Consider the following 22,273-nt stretch of genomic DNA (forward strand, 5'->3'; position numbering starts at 1 on the left):
GTAAGTAATGTTGGTTTTTAATGAAAGTGGTTTCTTAATACATTTGAAATGTATTTGGATTACTGCCTAATGATACCTACTGAGAGACTGCATTACCAGAGCACTCTGGCAAGGAACTTAAGAATGTAGTGCTGGACTAGAGAGATGGCTCAGAGGTTAAGAGCACTGTCTGTTCTTCCAAAGGTCCTGAGTTCAATTCCCAGCAACCACATGGTGGCTCACAACCATCTATAATGAGATCTGGTGTCCTCTTCTGGCCTGCTGGCACACATGTGGGCAGAATACTTACTGTACAAATAATAAATAAATAAATTAAAAAAAAAAAAGAATGTGGTGCAGTCTTTGTAAAAGGAAAACTTTATCTCCTTCTTTGACTGAAACTGATGAATTTTGCCATCCTTCTGGGAAGTCACTTAATCTACCTGTTTTATATGATGTCATTGTGGCATTTTTCAGGAAGAACCTGCAAATACAGTGATCACGAAAGTCTTAGCTAATAGATTTTAATTTTTACATCTGTGTAAGGGGATGTGGGATAGGTTATAAAGGGGACCATGGGAACAGCAAAAGATTTCCTAAGGAAAAATAAGATAACGGAATACGGGTGACCTGAAAATGCAAAGACAACTACCTAGGGAAGGAAGAGTATGAGTAGGGGAGGGGTGGGAAAGGAGGGAGGGAGGAGGGTCATTAAAAACAAGTACGTGGGGGCTGCACTGTTGGCCGCTCCAGAGTTCCTGAGTTAATGCCATGGCAACCACCTGGTGACTCACAGCCATCTGTACTGGGATATGATGCCCTCTTCTGGCTTACATGCAGATAGAGCATTCATATATACATAAGATAAATAAAAACAAAACAAAACAAGTGTGTATGAAATGTGATAATAAAAGCCATTGTTTTGTATGCTAATTTTAAAAATAAACTGAAAGTCCTAAGGGCTGAAGAAATGGTTTAGAAGTACCATCTACTCTTCCAGAGAAGTCAACTTTGAATCCCAGCACACACACGGAAGTGGCTTAGTTTAGCAAACAGTTGGATTTAATCTGTAAATGAATGATAGGAAGTTATGATCATAAAGGTTACCTCACCTCAGGTAATTCTCCCCTCTCTCATTAGTTAGCACTGTTTGTTTGCATGTGTACAGAATGTTTTGCTTACGTGTATATCTATGTGCCATGTTCATGTAGTTGCCATGGAGGCTAGAAGAGGGCACTGGATCCCCTGGAACTGTTGTGACAAATAGTTGTGACATGGATGCTGGGAATTAACTCCAGATCCTCTGGAAGAGCAGCCAGTGCTCTTAACCACTGACCATCTCTCCAGTCTCAAGATTTACTTTGATTCGTTGTTTCATGGGGTTTAGTCAGAAGTTGCTTATCTCCCTGCACTTGAGCAGAACATAATCCTGGAGGAATGTATGGCAGAGAAGCTTTTCACCTCATGCTATACAAGAAGCAGTGAAAAGATAAATAACAGAAAGATTTGAGCAAGATACTGCCCTCAGAACATAATATCAATGGCTGATGTTCTTCAGCCAGGCGTCACCTCTTCCACTTACCACCTAATAAAGCCATCATTGTGAATCTCCAAGAGATTACCTCATTCACTGGGTTCGAAACCTCACGACCTAATTATCTCTGGAAACACTGTCACAGACACACCCATTTGTACTGTACTGATCGTCCAGGTTTCTTAAATCAGTCAAGTTGACAATCATGCTTAACTGTCACAGCATGCTACCAGCGTGGTTTGTTTCTGAGGCACCAACACTCTCTTAAGTCCTTTCATAGTTAGACCATCATCTGTTCATACTTTTTATTACTGCAGTAGTTGGTGGGGATTCTTATCTTTGAACGATGTATTTGGAGAAAAGCTCTTTCAGGGAAATTTAACACAGAAGATTTTTGCAGTTTTTGAGCCTTTTACCACCAACATGGATAAAGTGTTTTGTGTCCAGTTTCCAAATATAGTTAATACTATAGATGTATTTAATCTTTTAATCATTTCAAAGATAGTTTACAATCTTATAGATTGTTTATTTGTCCAATGTTGGCAATTTATTGTATGTGTAAGGCATGAAAGTGTCAGAGGTGTAGTGCCAAACAACTGAGAACTTATAGGGTTTACTTTCTGAGATTATTTTTTCATTTCATTTACATTTATAATAGGAAAACATTGGAGCTAGAGAGATGGCTCTCAGAGGTTAAGAGCATTGACTGCTCTGGCTCACAGTCGTCTGTAACAACAGTTCTAAGGGCTCCAGTCCTCTCTTCAGCCCTCCATGGCCAACAGGCACACATGTGGTGGCCAGATACACATGCAGACAAATATTAAAAAAACAAAAAATTGTAAAACATTTTTAAAAAAGAAAAAGGGAACACTATAGTGATGAATGTATGTTAACGCTGGCAGTTTTTTGTTTTGTTTTGTTTTGTTTTTAAAGATTTATTTTTATGTCTATGCCTACAGGTCAGAAGAAGGCACCAGATCTCATTATAGATGGTTGTGAGCCACCATGTGGGTGCTGGGAATTGAACTCAGGGCCTTTGAAAGAGCAGCCAGTGCTCTTAACCTCTGAGCCATCTCTCCAGCCCTACAGTTGGCAGTTTTTTATCTAACCCAGCTAGCCCTAAGTAATTGAGACAGAGCTTTAGTTTTATTCAATAACTTTTCCCCCCAGAGACAGGGTTTTTCTGTGTAGCCTTGACTGTCCTGGACTCGCTTTGTAGACCAGGCTGGCCTTGAACTCAGAGATCTGCCTGCCTCTGCCTCCCAAGTGCACAGCGTGCACCACCACTGCCCGGCTTATTCAACAATTTTTAATGCATAAGTAAGTACTGTTAGTCTATTTTAGCTCTGTATGCTAATCCAAATATCTCTTAGCCAAAATCCTTGAGGTACTTGTATTTTAAGGCTTCCTCTGCTCCAGCTGTTTTCTCATGATGTCTCCTGGACTACTGCTAGTGGCTCAGTCAATCTTCATCCTTCCCTTTCTGGAAACAAAAGTCCAGCCCTATTTTCTCTTTTGCTCGGTTATTGGCTGATCAGCTTTATTGGCAAGTCAGAGAGACTTGGGGAGCAATGTTTATACAAATTTGAGACAGGTGATTCTTAGAATAAGCATTACAGTGCCATGTCTGGATTGCAACCAGATACAGAAGCAGAGAAATCAGCATTTGAATACTACAAGGATACTCTTTTTTGTTTGTTGTTTGTTTTGTTTTTTTGAGACAGGGTTTCTCTGTGTAGCCTTGACTGTCCTGGTTTCACTTTGTAGACCAGGCTGTCCTGGAACTCAAAGCAATCTGCCTGCCTCTGCCTCCCGAGTGCTGGGGTAACAGGCATAGGCCACTGCTCCCTGCTTACAAGGATACTCTTTACACAGTGCACAATAACATTATGCTAATACCATAGACTGTTATAAACAGCAGTCATGTATTTTTCAGAGTTCTGGAGGTTGGGGAATCTAAGATGAAGGCATAGACAGATTCAGTATTTAGTTAGAACCCACTTCCTGGCTCATAGATGTACCTTCTCACTATATACTTAAATGGGAATAAGAGAATGAGAGCCCGCTCTAGGGTTTTGATGTAAGGACACTCATCCCATCTTTTTTTTTTTTAATACTTATTTATTTATTGTGTGTACAGTATTCTGTTTGCATGTGTGCCTGCATGACAGAAGTGGGCACCAGATCTCATTATAGACGGTTATGAGGCACCATGTGGTTGCTGGGAATTGAACTCAGGACCTTTGGAAGAGCAGACAGTGCTCTTAACCCCTGAGCCATCTCTCCAGCCCTCATCCCATCTTTTTTATTTCTTTACTCTTTACAACCTAATTACTTCCCAGAGGCCTCCCACGTGCTGGTACCCATCATTGGGATTATGATTTCATCATCAAGTTTGAATGGGACATAGACATTGAGTTTATAACATTTCTTTACTAGATTTATTGTCATTTGAAATACAACTATCATTCTTTTTTATATTGATAGGTGTTTAGTACTTCCCAGTTAGCAACGTTAAAAAAAATCTTTTTATTAATTAACAAAACCTTCCCCAAACATTTTTCTTTAAGATTAGTAAATATTTTAAGCTCTTTTGTTTTGTTTTGTTTTGTTTTTTCGAGACAGGGTTTCTCTGTGTAGCCTGGACTGTCCTGGACTCACTTTGTAGACCAGGCTGGCCTCGAACTCAGTTATCTGCCTGCCTCTGCCTCCCGAGTGCTGCGATTAAAGACATGTGCCACCACGTGCGGCATATTTTAGGCTCTTTAGGCTAGATATTTTGTTAAAGCTCTCATCTCTATTTTACTGCAAAAGCAGCCATACACAGCTGAATAAATATGGCTTTGTTCCAATAAGGCCTTATTTGCAAAATCAGGCAGCGAGGCAGATTGGGCCCAGGCGGTAACTATAGTTTCTGCTCCTGATGTACACTGTATCTTAGTGTTAGTAGTAGGCAGCACAATGCCTGGGACCTGTTATTCCACTAGTATTTGTTGAACTAACAGACATTGCTGAAAGAACGGATTGAAGAACGATGTATCTTTGTATAGAATGTATATTCTTATTTTTTTGTCCTACTTTCTTTTCTTATTTATCCCTTTAATTTTAGAGCTAACCAAGGTAGTTTCTGGCTTCTGTCAAAATAAGTAGATTTTGAAACTACAACTAAAATGAAATAAGCCAAGTGCTTTAACTGATAAGTAGATAAGTAAACACTTATCTACTGAATGAATTAAGTAGAGTACTAATTACCAGAAAAAAAGGATAAACCACTGATATATCTGACAACATTGCTGCCTTCAGTTGTATGGTACTAAGTAAAAGACGATACACTGTGTGTGTGGGTTTTTTAAAAGACAGGCCTCACTATCTTGTCCCAGGTTTGAACTTGAATTCTGTCTCAGTCTCCTGAATAGCTAGTATTATAGATGTGTGCCCACATTTTGACTGATTCTGTTTAGATGATATTCTAGAAAAGACGAAATGGCAGGAAGATTTTAATGGGATGCTGCAAACATGATTTTTGTTTGTTTTGTGGTGATAATATATATTAGTCAAAATCAATCAATTACAAACTGAAAAAATGGTAAGGTGTTATATGTAAATTATGTCATAGTAAAGCTTCAAGAATAAACACACTAGATCTATATTGTTAGTGTAGTATTGTCATACTTTTCAACTGTAGAGGGAAATCTGCAAAATGAAAATTATTGGTATTTACTTTTTTTTAAATTAGAGACACAATTAAGTTCCCCTGAGCCCCTTGACCTCAATAAAGAAGACTCTCCAGATATCAGAGAGGTCCCTGTTGAAGTAGGAGTGACAGTGAGCGATGGGCAGGTGAGTGATCTTCCGTGGCTGTTCGCATTCATTTGCTTCTGCTTCTGCTCTCCTGTATGATAGAGTTCACCTTGGCGTAAAAGATTATGGTGTTATAGGGTTTTAACTTTGGGGGTACTTAGAAATTTTTATAGTTAAATTATCAGTTTAGCACTGTTTTTAAAAATATCTCGCTGGGCGTGGTGGCGCACGCCTTTAATCCTAGCACTCGGGAGGCAGAGGCAGGCGGATTGCTGTGAGTTCGAGGCCAGCCTGGTCTACAAAGCGAGTCCAGGACAGCCTAGGCTACACAGAGAGACCCGGTCTCGAAAAACAAAAACAAACAAACAAAAAAAATAAAATAAATAAATAAAAATATCTCATTTCTTTTTTTGTTTGTTTTGTGTTTTGAGACAGTCTCTACATAGCTCTGGTTGTCCTAGAACTCACTCTGTAGACCTGGCTGGCCTCAAACTCACAGATCCACTTGCCTTGCTGAGATTAAAGGTGTGTGCCACCACTGCCAGGCCACTTAACATTTCTTAAGTACTTTTATTATTTCTGTTAAAGATGGGAAAAGAAAGATTTAGAATGTTTACGTGATTTGCTATTACAAGTTACTATTAATGATAGAAATAGAACCTGAACATAGATTTGTCTCTAAATCTATACAAATATTTTCTATTACATACAGGTAAGTAGCAGATATGAACAATGGTAGAAGGGAGATCACTGAATAACAAACATATATTCAACCTTAACTTATGAATGTTATCAGAAATACAAAGAGAAGACACATAATATGAATCTCTCTTTGCATCCCTGACCACGTATGTCTGACCATAGCCATAAAGTTGAGATTCTTAGAGAGACCCAGGTATGGTGGTACAGCCCTGTAATCCTAGCATTGGAGAGGCAGAGGTACATGGATCTCTGAGTTTGAGGGTAGTCTGGTTTACATACTGAGTTCGAGGACAGCCAGGACTGCACAAAGGGAAGAAAAAAAAAAGATTCTCTGTGTGTGTGTGTTTATATACATATACACATTTTTTAAAATGTGCATTCACCTGTTTGTGCAGATTGGTATCTTCCTCCATCAATTTCCACCTTTTTGAGGCAGAGTCTGTCTCACTGAATCTGAATTTTGACTAATCTGGCTGGCCAAGGAAACCCTGGGTTCTTCCCATCTGGGGCTTCCCGTCCCTGTCCCCTAGTGCAGGAGTTACAGGTGTGCACTAGTGTTTTCCTCTCATTGCTCAGGTTCTCGTGCTAGAGTAGAAAGTACCTTACCCACTCAGCCATCTCTCCAGCCCCTTTACTGTTTATTTTCCATGTTGGGTTTGACTAAGTAATTTCCAGGAATTCTGTCTTTATAAAAAGCAATTTGAGGATTGAGTAAATTTTTCTATGGAAATAAAAATCTTGTATTTATTTTTATGGTTCTGAACACTTTTTTAAAAACTTAATTTTCCCATTCCTTTTTATACTGTAAAGGGATTTTTGGAAACAACTTTAACAGTAGTTGTTAGATCCCTTTCCTAGTCTTTGCACTGCAGGTAGTTGGTTAAAAACTCTGCTTTCATGAGTCATAGACAGATTTCTTGGAACCTGGTGTGTCACAAGTAACAGACTGGGATTTCCTTATGTCAGTGCAGAAAAAATTAGCTTCTGGAGCATATCTGCTGAGGATAGAACCTGCTAGATGTCAAAATGGTCTCTGGACTTCTTCCCAGTGACAATACAGAACCTTCTAAATGGAACTTGGAGAACAGAGTATTGGTGTTATAGTTATTCTAACATAGGAAGAAGCCCTACAAGCCATTAGTTCTCAAGGCTGCTTTCTTATCCATCCATGACTACCAAGGAGACTGTTCTATGGGCCAAAGAACATAAACCTAAGTAAAACTACTTAGAATTTGTAACGTGCATGCATACACTGTTGCTTATGAAATGAGTGCTTTTCACTGTTGCTGTTTATGTATGCTTCTAAGTAATCTTGAGAGTTTCCATTAAAATAAGTTGAAGGAGTCCCGTGTAGTGGTGCACGCCTTTAATCCCAGCACTCGGGAGGCAGAGGCAGGCGGATCTCTGTGAGTTAGAGGCCAGCCTGGTCTACAAAGTGAGTCCAGGACAGCCAAGGCTACACAGAGAAAGAAACCCTGTCTCAAAAAACAAAAAAACAAAGAAGAAGAAGAAGAAGAAGAAGAAGAAGAAGAAGAAGAAGAAGAAGAAGAAGAAGAAGAAGAGAAGAAAAGAAAAAGAAGAAGAAGAAGAAGAAGAAGAAGAAGAAGAAGAAGAAGAAGAAGAAGTAGTAGTAGTAGTAGTAGTAGTAGTAGTAGTAGTAGTAGTAGTTGTTGTTGAAGGAGGCCTCCAAATTACTGTGATCTACCTGTCTCTCTCTCTCTTGAGCATGTACCATACCTTGTTTTTTGAGATAGGTTCCTTTGTTTGTTTCTCTGTGTAGCCTTGACTGTCCTAGAACTCACTCTGTGGCCTGGAATTCAGAGATCTGTGTGTCTCTGCCTCCCAAGTGCTGGAATTAATGGCATGTGCCACCACTGTTTGCTTCCCCAGTGCAAACAGTGGGGAAGCACTTTTCTTTCTTTCTTTCTTTCTTTCTTTCTTTCTTTCTTTCTTTCTTTCTTTCTTTTTCCTTTTCTGTTTTTGGTTTTTCAAGACAGGGTTTCTCTGTACAGCCTTGGCTGTCCCAGACTCTCTTTGTAGACCAGGCTGGACTTGAACTCCGAGATCCACCTGCCTCTGCCTCTCTGAGTGCTGGCCTTACAGGTGTGTGCCACCTTGCCCATCCTCAAACAAGTTTTTTAAAAGTTGGGTTTCTTAATATACTAGACAGTGTACAAAATATATAGATGATTAGGTACAAGTAGAGGTATGATTATAGAAATAGTTTTTCTGAGCCAGGTGCAGTGGTGCACTCAGGAAGCAGAGGCAGGTAGACCTCTAAGTTTGAGGTCAGCCTGGTCTACAAAGTAGGTTCCAGGGTGGCCAAAACTGCACAGAGAAACCCTGTCTGAAAGGGGGGAAAAGCCTTTCCTGCTTTGAAAGTTTTGTGACTGTTCAGTGATATTAGCTTGTTAACGGGGGTAACTGCTTGGTAGTACTGTCTTATGCAGAGCATTCTTGTTATAACTGCTTTCTTTCTCTCCCTCCCTACCCCCTCTCGGTTTTTCGAGACAGGGTTTCTCTGTGTAGCCTTGACTATACTGGACTCGGTTTGTAGACCAGGCTGTCCCAGAACTCACAGAGATCTGCCTGCTTCTGCCTCCTGAGTGCTGGGATTACAGGCATTACAGGATTACAGCCCACCACCTTGGGCTCTATATGACTCTTTTGTTGTTGTTTTCTTTTTTCTATATGACTCTTAATTCACATAAAAGCTTAGTAAACTATCTATTTGGCTTGAAACAACTTCTATTAACTAACCTGAAAATAGAGTATCTGTATGACACTGCATCTCAAGAAAATTCTCAGGAGCTGGGCACTGACCTTTAGTCCCAGCACTCAGAAGGCCAACCTATTCTACAAATTGAGTTCCAGGACAGCCAGAGTTGTTACACAGAGAAACCCTGTCTCAATTATTAAAAAACAAACAAACAAAAACTGATTAAGAAATCAAATCAAGAGAGACTACAGTGCCAGCACGCCTGTAATCTCAACACTCAGGGAGGCAGAAGCAGGCGGATCTCTGAGTCTGAGGCCAGCCTGGTCTACAGAGTGAGTTCCAGGACAGCCAAGGCTACACAGAGAAACCCTGTCTTGGAAAACAACAACAACACCCCCTGCCAAAAAAAAAAATTAGAGGTTTTCAGTTTTTGACCTAGTGATATGATATTGTCATCTATAAATATAGTAGGTAGAATTTACAGCTCCCCTGGGATGTAGCCTAAGAGCCAAAGATTAGACATACTTACAATGGATTCTGTGTCTGAGTACCACTTTTGATATCTCATTGTGTAGTGTTTTATACATTGTGTGTGTGTGTGTGTGTGTGTGTGTGTGTGTGTGTGTGTGTGTAAGTCAGAAGACAAGTTGCAGGAGAGTTTTCTCCATGTACTCTAGGGATTGAACTGAAGTCATCAGAGTTGGTGTCAAATACCCTTACCCACTGAGCCATCCGTCTTACCTGTATGGTCCTGTTGTTGTTGTTGTTGTTGTTGTTTGAGACAGTGTTTTCTCTGTGTAGCCTTCCTTGTCTCTCTGGACTCACTCTGTAGACCAGGCTGGCCTCGAACTCACAAAGATCCACCTGCCTCTGCCTCCTGAATGCTGGGATTAAAGGTGTGTGCCACCATGCCTGGCTGCCTGTATGGATTTTAAAACAAAAGAAACAGCTCTTTAGAGACCAAATCTGATCAGCTGCATAGTTCTAATAAAAGTGCCTTGCTCGTGTTTTCTGCCTTGTAATTCCTTTCTAGTAGTTAATAGTTAAATAACCTTTTTAGTGGTATTAGGGGGAAACGTCTTTATTTTTAAGATAAGAATTTTCAGAAATGCTCTTAGTTTTGTATAATGTAGTTAGAAGTCATTTCAATCACAGTGAGACAATAATAGACTCCTTTTTCTTAAATACATTAATAGTATGAGTAGACTCACTGTATTTTATACAACAGCAGATGAGTACAAAGCAATATAGTGTCTTTGTGAGCACTGGTGACATTCCTTTTGTATCACATTTTAGTGCTTAGTGAACTTTAGAATGCCAAGTAGCTTCTCAGTAACCATTAACCTTGAGTAACTCAAGACTACTTGCAACTTTAGGGTGTATTTGCTTCCTCTCTTTGTTCAAATAGCTTTGCATGCACAATACAGTATTTTCTTGTAAGATCAGTGAACAATAGAATCTGGATTTGTAAGAAATCAGTGACTAGCCTTGGAATAATATTATCTAGAACTCTCAGGCCCACTTTAATCTTCTGGCTTCCTACAGAATAATTAGTTTGGGCCAGCAAAATGGCTCAGCAGGTAAAAGTGCTTGCTGTACAAGCATGATGCCTGAGTTGGCTCCCTGAAACCCATATTAAAGTCTGGGTGATACACATTCTTAATCCCAGTACTCCTATGTCAAGATAGGGGTGGAGACAGGAGAATTTCCTGGAAGCTTGAGAGCTGGCTAGTTTCATGTCAATCATCACAAGCTATAGTCATCTGAGAGGAGGAAACCTTAAGAAAATACCTCCAGGTATTTTGTAGGGTAAGCTTGTAGGCAAGGTTGTAAGGTATTTTCTTAATTAGTAAATGATGGTGGATAGCCTAGCCCATTGTGGGTGACTCCAGCCCTAGACTGGTGGTCCGGGGCTCTGTAAGAAAGCAGGTAGAGCAAGTCATGAGAACAAGCCAGGAAGCAGCACCCTCTCCATGGCCCCTTCATCAGGTCTTGCCTCTAGGTTCCTGCCCTGTTTGAGTTCCTGCTCTTACTGTCTTCCATGATGAACTGTGATAGCGAATTATAAACAAAGTAAATCCTTTTCTCCCCAAGTTGTTTTTGGTCTGGTGTTTCATCACAACAATAGAAACCTTAACTAAGACAGACAGACAGCATGGAATGAGAAGTGTGGCAGAAATGAGAGACTTTACCTCAACAAAACTTCCACATGTATGTATGTGGCATGGACAGGGACACCCACACACACGGGGACACACACACACACACACACACACACACACACACACACACACACACAAGACAAACAAACAAAACCAAGCTACATATAGACTAAATAAGCAACATTTGAAAACTACCTATGTGAGGTACTGGCAGCTATAGGAGCAAGAGAGAAGACTTAAAAGGCTTTAATAAAATTGATTGTCTTAACTAATGAGTTCTTTAGGTCTTCAAATAATTAAGTCTTTGCTTTCAATCCTTGGTTTTGGATCAGGTATAAACTGATAGGTATTGTTTCATTGAAAGTAAATGAAATGTGTCTTGTTCTTTGGGGGGAAAGACATAAACTAAAGTTATTACTTACAGTTGCCATTTGCCTACTCTTCAGGTTGGTAATAGGGAAGACGGTGAGAAAGAAAATCCTCCTCCTGCCTTCTCATCTAGTACCCAGGTGTCCTGCCCACTGTGTGACCGCGACTTTCCTCCCACAAAGATTGAGCAACATGCTATGTACTGCAATGGTCTGATAGAGCAAGAAACAGGTAAAAACTCACCAGGATGGCCTAACTGGTTTTTGTTGTTTTGAGACAAGGTTTCACTATGTAGCCTTGGCTGGCCTGGAACTTACTGGCCTTGTACTCATAGAGATCCTTCTGCCTCTGTGTTCTGACGCTGGAGTTAAAGGTGTGCACTACCATACCCAGCTGACAGCATAACTGTTGACTCTTTTGCATGGTCCTTTAGTAATCCTGTACAATACAGGAGAAATAGTTCTTTTTTTATAGAGTTGCTATTGTGTCTGTGTAGTTGGTTTCCTAGTACATTTGTGCTCCTGGTCCTTAGTAAGTGTATTACCTTGTACCAAGTTCCTCAGGAGAAGATAAAGGGAAAAGCCTTTTCTTCTAGTGTTCCATTTGCTCTTTACTGTTCACAGTTGAAAAGCTGTTCACGATTGTAGTAGACTGTGTATTTCAACTTACATATTTAAATATTGAGACTCCTAAGGAACTTGAGAAACTTAAGTTCTAGAGTGGCCCATTTTTTACTTAAACTAAATGTCTTATGGTTTATTTCAACAGACATTCTACTTAGAGACAGCTGTTAAAAATATCCCTAATTTATATTTCTATCCTGTATGTTCTATCTGCTGAGTTACACTAAAACTATTGGGTTACCTTTCTAAGAGTACACCAGAGTCATAGCTGTGATATAGTGTGAGCTCTTGACCAAGAAAATATTTTTGTTAATCATACCTCTTGATAACCAGCCTGAGTCTGATTTTCTGTCTATGGTCTATGATCTAGTGTCAGCATAGTTAGCTTTCCGTGAGCCTACATACAAAGAAAATGTAAGCCTTAGGTAATTGGAAGTGTTGCAACCTTCTTTGTGCTAGTTAATTTTTATAGCTTAAATGTATTTACATTTGAAATTGTATATTTGTGTGGTATTTTGTAAGTTAAAATTATCAGAAATGACCACTTGGCTCACCACAGTGGTGGTACATGAGTTGGCAGTTTAGCCAACTGAAGATTCAGGAGTGCCTAGCCCTAAAAATACTGGAGTAGCTGGGCATGGTGACTCATGCCTTTAATGCCAGCACTTGGAAGCAGGCAGATCTCTTGAGTTCGAGGCCAGCCTGGTCTACAAATCCAGTTTAGGACATTCAGGGCTCTGTTATAAGAGAGAAAGGGGGAAAAAAATAAATGGAGTAGGCTAGTATTCTGTTGGATTTCTCTACTTATCACCTCTGTCATACCTGTCAGAGATCCCTGGGCAGGTGAAATGGCTCAGTGGGTAAGGGCATCTGCCACCAAACCTGATAACCTAACCCTGACCCCTGAATCCCACTTGTGTAGGGGCTAGAAGAGGGCATTGAGTGTCCTTCTCTAGTACCCTTCACCTGTTCCTTTTGGCAAGGTGTCTCTCTGAACATGGGGCTCACACTTTCTCAGACTTCAGCATGCTCCACTGATCTCCTGTCTTCACCTTGCTCCGAGATGGCCTTCAGGCATGTGTAGGATGCCCAGCTTGTTACATGGGTACTCTGTACTGGTCTTCAGGATTGTGCAGCAAACACTTTTAATCATCAAGCCATTGTCAGCCCCTGGAACACTTAAATTGGTGGTAAACCTTTTATGTTGGGTACTAGAGAAATTTTTGTTGTAGTTCTTGGTTTTGTTTTGTTTTTTTGAGATAGGCTTTCTTTGTGTAACAGCCCTGGCTGTTCTGGAACTCTCTTTGTAGACCAGGCTGGCCTTGAACTCAGAGATCTGCCTGCCTCTGCCTCCCGGGTACTGAGATTACAGGGAGGAGCCACCATGCCTGGCTACAAGAGACATTTTAAAACAAGGTTTCTGCTACCAAGGGGTTTGTGGTCTTATTGCAAAAGTAAATTTTTACTCAGGAAAGTAATTACAGTTGTTTATAATGAATGTCCATGTGAAAATGAGTACAGTGGACCATGAAAACTGGCGGTTTAGGCCTTTTAGGAGATTTTTGGAGTAGGTAATTCTAACTGGAACCATCCCAGAGACTACTTATTCCTATTTTCTTTGAAACCATTTGGGTATCTAGGTAGGCTTGGTATGTCAGGAATTATATGAAACATTTTTTAGTATATGTGACCATTACTTGGTTCTCAGCAAATCTGACCTCTTATTTTTCATCAATTTGCCTGTGCCTACATCTTTCTTGTAAGGGATAGAAATTTTAGTGGTTGTTGTTTCTTTTAACATAATTTAATTTTAAAATCTTGGATAGCAGACTTCTCATACCAAGGAGGGAAAGTTTCCCATCTTGACAATGGGACTAATCCATATAACCAAGCCTGGAGACCATTGTCTAATTCCAGGAGTAGAGTAAGAGAGTTCTCCCCGCTCAGAGTTAAATACCAGGTTTCTCCCTCCTGTCTGTGTCTCCCTGAAGCTGATCCTAGACATGCTTGGTTTGGTTGTATAACAGGAATAGTAATTAGCATCATTTACATGGAATGTCTGCCATTTATGCCTAGTTACCGTGCAGCACAATAACAATTATGCATGTCATTAAAGATGTGTCTGATTAACTTTGCTGTAAGTTTTATTTGATTACAATACTACATTGTGGTTAAGCTGGCTTGTGTGCTCAGTTTATTCCGTGATGTGGCTATCTGATCAGAACTATAAAAAAAAATAGAATGTTTTTTAAAAGTATTGTTTATGGGGAATAAGATTCACTATATTGTTCTAGACTAGAACAAAAACCAACTGCCTTTGTATTTTTCTGGAAAATACATTGGAGATCATTTTTATGTAAAACATAGGAAAATTAAAGTTCCCTACTTACTCATTCAGTAAGTATATATTAATACCTACTGTACAGCAGATGCATTGAATTAATATAAAAAGTCACTACTCTTCTGGAGTGTACATTCTAGTGGTGGAAGATAAACCATGAAAAAGTAAGTGAAAAAATTATGAAAAAGTAACATGTCAAGTGGTAATACATTTTTAAAATGTGTTTTGTGTGGGTGTGCATGTGCTATGTGTGTGCATATGTATGGAGGCCATAGGTCAGCCCCAGCTGCTATACCTTGGGAGCCATCCACTTTGCTTTTTTAGACAAGATCTCAGGACCTGGGGCTTAATAGTTAAGATTAGCTTGGCTAGCCAGTAAACTGCAGGAACCCTCCTGTTTTCATCTCCCTAGTGATAGGATTGCAAGCATACACCATCATGCTCAGCTTTTTATGGCTTCTGGACATTAAACTCATGTTCTCAGGCTTGTGGCACTTAACTGCCTAAACCGTCTCTCTTGCCTGGTGATAAATAATATGTGTGTGTGTGGGGGGAGTACAAAGCACAAGAAGGGAATAGAGAGTAACAATGTAACAATTTAAAATAGCTGTCAGATAGGTCCCCTTTAAGATGGTGACAGTTGGGACCGGAGAGGTAGCTTAGCAGTTAAGAGTACTTGCTGGTTTTGCAGAGGGCCTCTATTTGATCTTCAGCACCCACATAGTGGCTTATAACCATCTATAAGTCCAGTTCCAACACTGTCTTTGGCCTCTGAAGTCACTTGCATGCATTCAGGCAAACAATCATATAAAATAAAAAATAATGTAAAAAAAGATGATGGCATTTGAGTAGAGACCTAAAGGAAGTGAGGGACGTTTAAGATGAATATTTGTTCGGTTCACAAGGATGGATATCTCAATTGGTCTTCAATATATATGTTGGAATCCTGAAGAAGTAGGCTCTAAATGCCAGTGAAGAAATGCTTTTGCTAGCAAGGCAAGGGCAAGCAGGCAAAGAGCCAAAACTTCCTTGCCTTTATATAGACTTGCAAAAAGGTCTGGTCTAGATTGAAAGTGTATTTTCCCTCAAGATCCAGATTAAAGGTATGTGTCTTCCTTTCTCAAAGGTCCAGATTAGAAATGGATTCACTCTCTTCAACCCAACCCCCCCCCCCCCCCCGAAAAAAAAAAAACAAACCTCTCACAGGTGTGCCCTCCATTTCTGGATTGTAGTTCATTCCAGATGTAGTCAAGTTGACAACTAGTAGTAGCCATCACAGGAAGAGAATATGTTACCATGCTAGCTAGTTTATGTCAGCTTGACAAAGGCTAAAGTTATTTGGGAAGAGGAAATCTTAGTTGAGAAAATGTCCCCACCAGATTGGTCTGTGGGCGTGTCTGTGGTACATTTTCTTAATCAGTGATTGATGTGGGAGGGCCTAGCTTACTTTGGGCAGTACCAACCCTCTGCTGGTGATCCTGGATGCTATAAGAAAGCAGGCTGAGCAAGGCATGAAGAGTAAGCTAGTAGGCAGCATTCCTCCAAGGCCTTTGGACCGGCTCCTGCCACCAGGTTCCTGCCCTGACTTCTTTCAGTGATGTGGAGCTATAAGCTGTAATAAATCCTTCCCTCCCAAGTTGCTTTAGGTCATGGTGTCTTTTATCACAGCAACAGAACCCCTAAGTAAGACAGTTAAAGACAGAGAGGAAAAAATAGTAGCTTCGAAGACCCTTGCATGTGAACAGTGTTGAGTACAGCTGGAGTGGAGCAAATAAGAGAGATAAAACAAGAGAATAGAGACATCCATAATTGGGAAGGGCAGGTGGATAGATCACAGAACTCTTGGCTATAATAAGGACTTTGACTTTTCCTCTTGAGAGTAATCATTGGAAAGACTTGAGCAAAGAGTGTATGTTTAAGCAGAGGATGGCCATTTTAAGAAAAAGGTCACTCAGGTTGCTGTAGGATAATAGGTTATTAGAATGTGGAACACAGGTAGAGTTGGGAGAACAAAGTTAACATTTTGTATATCAATAATATTTGCCAGATGAGTAATAGTTACCTCTTTCAGAATCAGGCTCCTCATCTATAAAATTAGTCCAGTAGTAGGGTCATGAGGATCTGAGGCACTTTACATTGTGCATAGGTAGACATGCAAAGCATTATGTTTAGATATTTAATAAGTGGTCTCTGCATTTATGAAGTACTGTTTTCTAGGGTCAGTGTTTCTAATAATTAGATAAGCTGTCAGTTGGGTATAAGTAAGGGAAGATGGACATCAAAGCCTAAGGGTCAAAGTGGTAAGACTTGGGAGGCAGGTGGATCCCTGTGAGTTCAAGGCCAGCCTGGTCTACAAAATGAGTCCAGAACAGCCAGGGCTCTGTTGCACAGAGAACCTTGTTTGGGAAAACCAGAGCCAGAAAGAGGGGGCGTGAGGTGGGGTAGTAGTGGGGAGAAGGGGGGGGCCGGGAGGGATATCTCCAGGATAACTGCGGCTACATAGAGAGTCCAAAAAACAAAATAAAGCCAACAAAAAAGAATAAGGTAGTAAAAAATACATAGTAGCATGGTTTAGGAAGCTACAGATATTAACTGAGTTTACTTTTTGCCTAGTTAGAGGGTTATAGCATAGAATCATACATGATCCTGCTAAGAGTTGATTTTCTTTTTCTTTTTTCTTTTTGTTGTTTGTTTTTTTGTTTTGGGGGGGTTTGTTTGTTTATTTTTTGAGACAGGGGTTCTCTGTGCATCGTTGGCTGTCCTGGACTCACTTTGTAGACCATGCTGGCCTCAAACTCACAGCCATCTGCCTGGCTCTGCCTCCTGAGTGCTGGGATTAAAGGCATGTGCCATCACGCCCAGCCTTTAAAGTTTTTGGTCGTCCCGTGGCGCCCCCCCCCCCCTGCCACCAGACAGGGTTTCTCTGTGTAGCCTTGGATGTCCTGGACTGGCTTTGTAGACCAGGCTGACCTCAAACTCACAGAGATCCCCTTGCCTCTACCTCCCAGGTGCTGAGATTACAGGCATGCGCCACTACTGACTGCCCAGCGAGTTGATTTTCTTTTCAGGGATATCTCCAAAAAATAATGATAAATGGATGAGTGGATAGAAGGAGATGGAGACTTTCTTATGATAATAAAGATAGTAAAGGACTTGGAGATTAAGTACTGAGGCTTAAGACAGGCTTGACTTGGGCAATGGTAGTAGCATAAATCAGCAAGACCTCAGACTCATTACTCAAGTTAGACAAAGTTGAACCTTTTTTGTTTTATATACCTATTAGAGCCTGATCTTAATGTAATTTGTAAAGCTCTCTAGTCTTCTTTCTTGTATTAGTGTAGTGTTTGTAGTACTCAGTATTCTTAGATTAGCTATATTGCTATTAGTACCTATTGTGACGTGTTTACAGTTGTGAAATGGGGTAGGTTTAATAGAAAAAAATGTGGATTTAGGAGACAGGGTGGTGTGAGAAGATACACAAATCAGATATAGGCTCTGGTCTCATAGAAGTCATGGTTTAGCTAGACAGATGATAAATGTGCATAAACAGCTGTAACACAATGCTAAAAATACTCAGGGAGCCATATAAAGAAGATCTTGGTGGGCTAGAGAGATAGCTCAGAGGTTGACAGCACTGTCTGCTTTTCCAAGGGTCCTGAGTTGAATTCCCAGCACCCACATGGTGGGTGGCTCATCTGTAATGAGAGCTGGTGCTCTCTTCTGGTGTGCAGGTGTTTGTTACATGGAGGCAGAACACTATAATAAGTTAAAAAAAAAAAAAGATCCTGTACTGTTTCAGAGGCAAATGCTTTTGGAGTCTTAAAAGGTCACTAATGTAAGATAACATAAATTGCTTAAATACAAACATGTACAAAAAAGAGCAACAATTAAATGTGATGGTGTTGCCATTAGGTTATTGTGTAATTCAGGTGTTGATTTCTGTATCCCCCATATCTGGTGACAAGCCTTACTCTAAGAATTTCCTGTCTAAATGTATAAACTCTGCTCCCCAATTGTCCCCTGATATGCCAGTAAAGCAGCTTACAGCCAATCACTGAGCAAGGGGAGAAAATAGGGTTGGACTTCCTGGCAGGTTGGGGAAGAGGAGTTAGAAGAGGAAGTAGGGGGTTCAGCCATAAGCAGAGGTACAGGAGAGATGCAGAAGATAACAGCTGGAGCAAAGAAAGAACTAAAAAGCAACTAATTTAGGGATTTTGGCAAAGATGGAGTCAGGATAACATAGAGAGTTAAGAACAGACCTAAACTGATCAAGATTGTATTGTAAAGCCTTATAAACAAATATAAAAGAGTCTCAATTATTTGTATGATAACTGGGTTAAGAAATAAGTGGGGCTGGAGAGATGGCTCAGAGGTTAAGAGCACTGACTGCTCTTCCAGAGCTCCTGAGTTCAATTCCCAGCAACCACATGGTGGCTCACAACCATCTATAATGAGATCTGGTGCCCTTTTCTGGTGTGCAGGTATACTTGCAGACAGAGCACTGTATAATAAATAAATAAATAAATAAATAAATAAATAAATAAATAAATCTTTTTTAAAAAAGAAATAAGCTCACAGAAGCACTGTTTTATAAGGCTTTACAACACAATCTTGAGCAGTGTAAGTCTATTTTTAACCCTCTGTGTTATTTTGTCTTACTCTTAGGAAACATCCCAGTAATACTTGGATTTTGTAGCTCTCCTCTGCTCCAGCTCCTTTTCTGTTCTCTCCCCTGCTCAGGTAGTATAGGCAATGTAAAAGGCAATAGGAGAATGACACATGTAACTTGAGCTAATGGGTTCATAATGGGAGAAGGCTTTTTAGCTTTGAACGTTATTTGTATATTTATTTTTGTTCTATATATTGTACTCTCTAGTTGCAAGTGTTAAAAATACATTTTAAGTAGAGCATGGTGGTGCACACCTTTAATCTCAGCACTCAGGAGGCAGAGGTAGGTGGATCGTTGTGAGTTTGAGGCCAGCCTGGTGTACAAAGTGAGTCCAGGACAGCCAAGATAACATTGAGAAACCTATCTTGAAAAAAAGAAAGAAAGAAAGAAAGAAAGAAAGAAAGAAAAAGAAAAGAAAGAAAGAAAAGAAAATACATTTTAGCTGACTGTGGAGGCTGACGTAGCAGAACTGCTGGTTTGAAGTCTGGCTGGCCTTGAACCTGTGGCAGTTCTCCTGTCTCAGATTTCTGAGTGGATTATAAGCTTGTACCGTTAAATTGGTGTTTGATGTTGTGTGTGCAATGATTGTCTGGCCAGATGTGGAACTGTATACCTGTAATAATGGTATTTTGGAGGCACAGGCAAGAGGATCAAGAGTTCATAGTCGTACTTGACAACATAGAGACTGAGCCTGGGCTGCATGAGGTAGGGGTGTGTGTGTGTGTCTGCCTGCCTGTATCAAAATACCTAAGTTGTCTGACTGCAGTCATATCCACTAGAATCTCAAGCATCTTCTCATCTGGTTTTTAGTGCTGACCCATTTTGTTATAGTTATTCCTACTCGTTGTGCCTTGGTGTTGAAGAGTCAGTATTGTGTGACTTTTCTTGGTAAACATCTTTTTACTTCAGATAGGGCACCAACATCAGCCAAAGTGATCACTCAAGTTAGGCGAACAGTGAGTTTTGAGGGTTACTTAATAGTGCATGGGTGACTCTTAGGCAGTTGTGTCATGGAACATTTCACCTCCGCAATGGATGACCACCTACAGAATCTTCATCCACGGAGCTCTGTATTCAGTTTGTCGGCAGTTTCACCTTGTTACTGCTTATCTAACCTCTGGGAGGCCTTTTCAGTCCTATGCATTTCTGAACATCGTGAGCCTCTCAGCTTTTCGGGCTTCCCTCCTCCTTCCACGAGAGAATAGCTATACAGCAGCCAGGCCTCAGGATTTCCTTTATCAATTTTCCTCTGCCAGCTGTGCTTATTCCTTCCTTGAAAGATAAAATTGCCCTTTTAACACCGGAGTCAATACTCAAAAATACTATGTACAGAAGGGATATCAACAGGTAAACTGTTTTACTTTAGGATCTAGTCACACTTTTCATGACATTGAAGCTGTATAAATATCCTATTCCAAAAAATATCTATTTGTCCCTGGTTTAAAATTTTATATGTTACATCTTATTTACTAGGGAGAGGAAGAGCCACTAACTACCACAGTGCAGTTGTGGAGATCGGAGGGCAGCTCATAGAGTTATTTCCTTTTCCCTACTATGTGGGTGCCCAGGACTCACCGCCCACTGGTAATGTCACTTGAGTTGTTTAGCACTGTGGCAGTGATGGTTTCTGTAATCCTGCCACTTCTACATTGATTAGCTGACATTCTTTGTAAAGATTTTTACCTCCTCCTTTACTGTTTCTTTTTTGTTTTGTTTTTCTTTTTTAATTAATTTTTAAAAAATTGTACATACACATTTAAATTATTACACACATATAAAATAAGCTATCTACAGCAAGAAGAACCATGAGACAACCAGGAATTATATAAATGTTATATTCTTAGTATTTTGTGCTATTTGTATTTGGCAGCCTTGAAGAAAATATCTTTCCTGTCTTGGTTCATATAATATTTTGAATGTAAATCAATCTCCATCACATCTCATCATTATCAACTTAAAACGTCTATCTAGACCTAAAACATCTTAACCACTAAGCTTAATTGTAAAACTAAACTATCTGGTCTTCAGTTCCATCAGAGACTTGAAAAGGAATAAAATTGATTACCTGAGTATACAGAGAGTGTAGGTTAGCAGCTTGCCAAATGAGAAGGTGACAGATAAAATTTGCTACCTGAACAGTTACCCAAAACTCTCTATAATATTGGAGCATCTTCAGCCTTCTGGCCCAATATATCTGACAGTCATATATGTGAGGCAGGAACAATTGAGGACTTGCTTACCCTGTCTTGGCAGAGTTGGGCCTTTGACTCTGCCTGCATCCAAGCTTGCTTTTTCTTAGGCAGAATTCTGTCTGTGATATAAATGAGGACATGTTGCCCAGTGGCTTGTTTGCCACATTTGAAGCCATCTCCATAAGGAGGTTCTTTGATGCTCATCATTCTCTTTGAGGCTGGCTGGGTGTTGCCAGGAGTTAACCTGTCTCATTCTTGGTGAATTTTTAAAATAATAAAAACATTTTTAAAATGCTGTATTCTGTATGTCTCAGGTTTTTGAAGACCTTACCTAACTATTCTACTTTATCTTTCTTCCTCCTCTCTCTTTTTAAAATAATTTTTACATATACATTTATATTATTACACATATATACAATAGACCACCTATAACAAGAAGAACCATGACACACTCAGGAATTATATAAATGTTGAACTCTTAGTGTTTTGGCTATTTGTATTTGCCAGCCTTGAAGAAAACATCTTTCCTATCTTGGTGCATCTAAAATTCTGAATGTAAATCAATCTCCTTCACATTGTCATTATCAACTTAAAACATCCATCTGGTCCTAAAAACAGCTTAACCCCCAAACAACTAAGCTTCATTGTAAAACTAAGCCACCTGGTCTTCAGCTCCATCAGAGACTTGAGAAGGAATAAACTTGATTACCTTAGTATGCCCGGAGTGCAGGTTAGTGGCTTTCCAAATGAGAAGATGACAGAGACAGTTTTCTACCTGAACAGTCACTCAAAACTCTATAATGTTGGAGCATCTTCTTCAGCCTTCTGGCCCAATATATCTGACAGTCATATTTGTGAGGCAGGAACAATTGAGGACTTACTTACCCTGTCGAGGCAGAGTTTGGCTGTCGACTCTGCCTGCAACTATTTCTTTTTAACATATTATGGGCTTATGGATTTATTTTTTGGTTTAATGTTTCATTTTTAAAATTAGTACATCTTTATTATAGAAAATTTGAGAAAACTTAGAAAAAATTCTACCCATGATCCAGTCTAATATGTACTGTTTGATATGTATGTACCCTTTTCTTTTTCGTTTTTAGTTAGCTTTTAAGCAGATTTTACCTAAAATCATTTAATTTTTATTTTCTTAAAAATATGATGAATTCATATAAACACATC

At 39.8% G+C, this 22,273-nt stretch overlaps 1 protein-coding gene and 1 pseudogene across 8 annotated transcripts in view; both read left to right on the plus strand.

Annotated features, from left to right (window-relative positions):
• LOC311605065 (small ribosomal subunit protein uS2-like) overlaps nucleotides 1-22,273 on the plus strand; it is a 986,626-nt pseudogene that overhangs the window by 392,291 nt on the left and 572,062 nt on the right. The window lies entirely within an intron of this gene.
• The window catches only part of UIMC1 (ubiquitin interaction motif containing 1), a 76,584-nt gene that overhangs the window by 37,977 nt on the left and 16,334 nt on the right, over nucleotides 1-22,273 (plus strand). For all 7 annotated transcript variants that reach the window (XM_084795768.1, XM_084795767.1, XM_084795771.1 and 4 more), the window contains 2 exons: nucleotides 5,250-5,353; nucleotides 11,344-11,497. In XM_084795768.1, the coding sequence (XP_084651894.1) occupies nucleotides 5,250-5,353; nucleotides 11,344-11,497 (258 nt within the window). The remainder of the gene's footprint in view (nucleotides 1-5,249; nucleotides 5,354-11,343; nucleotides 11,498-22,273) is intronic.

Source organism: Acomys minous, assembly GCF_964271855.1.
Source record: "Acomys minous genome assembly, chromosome: 9".
Taxonomy (NCBI): Eukaryota; Metazoa; Chordata; class Mammalia; order Rodentia; family Muridae; genus Acomys; species Acomys minous.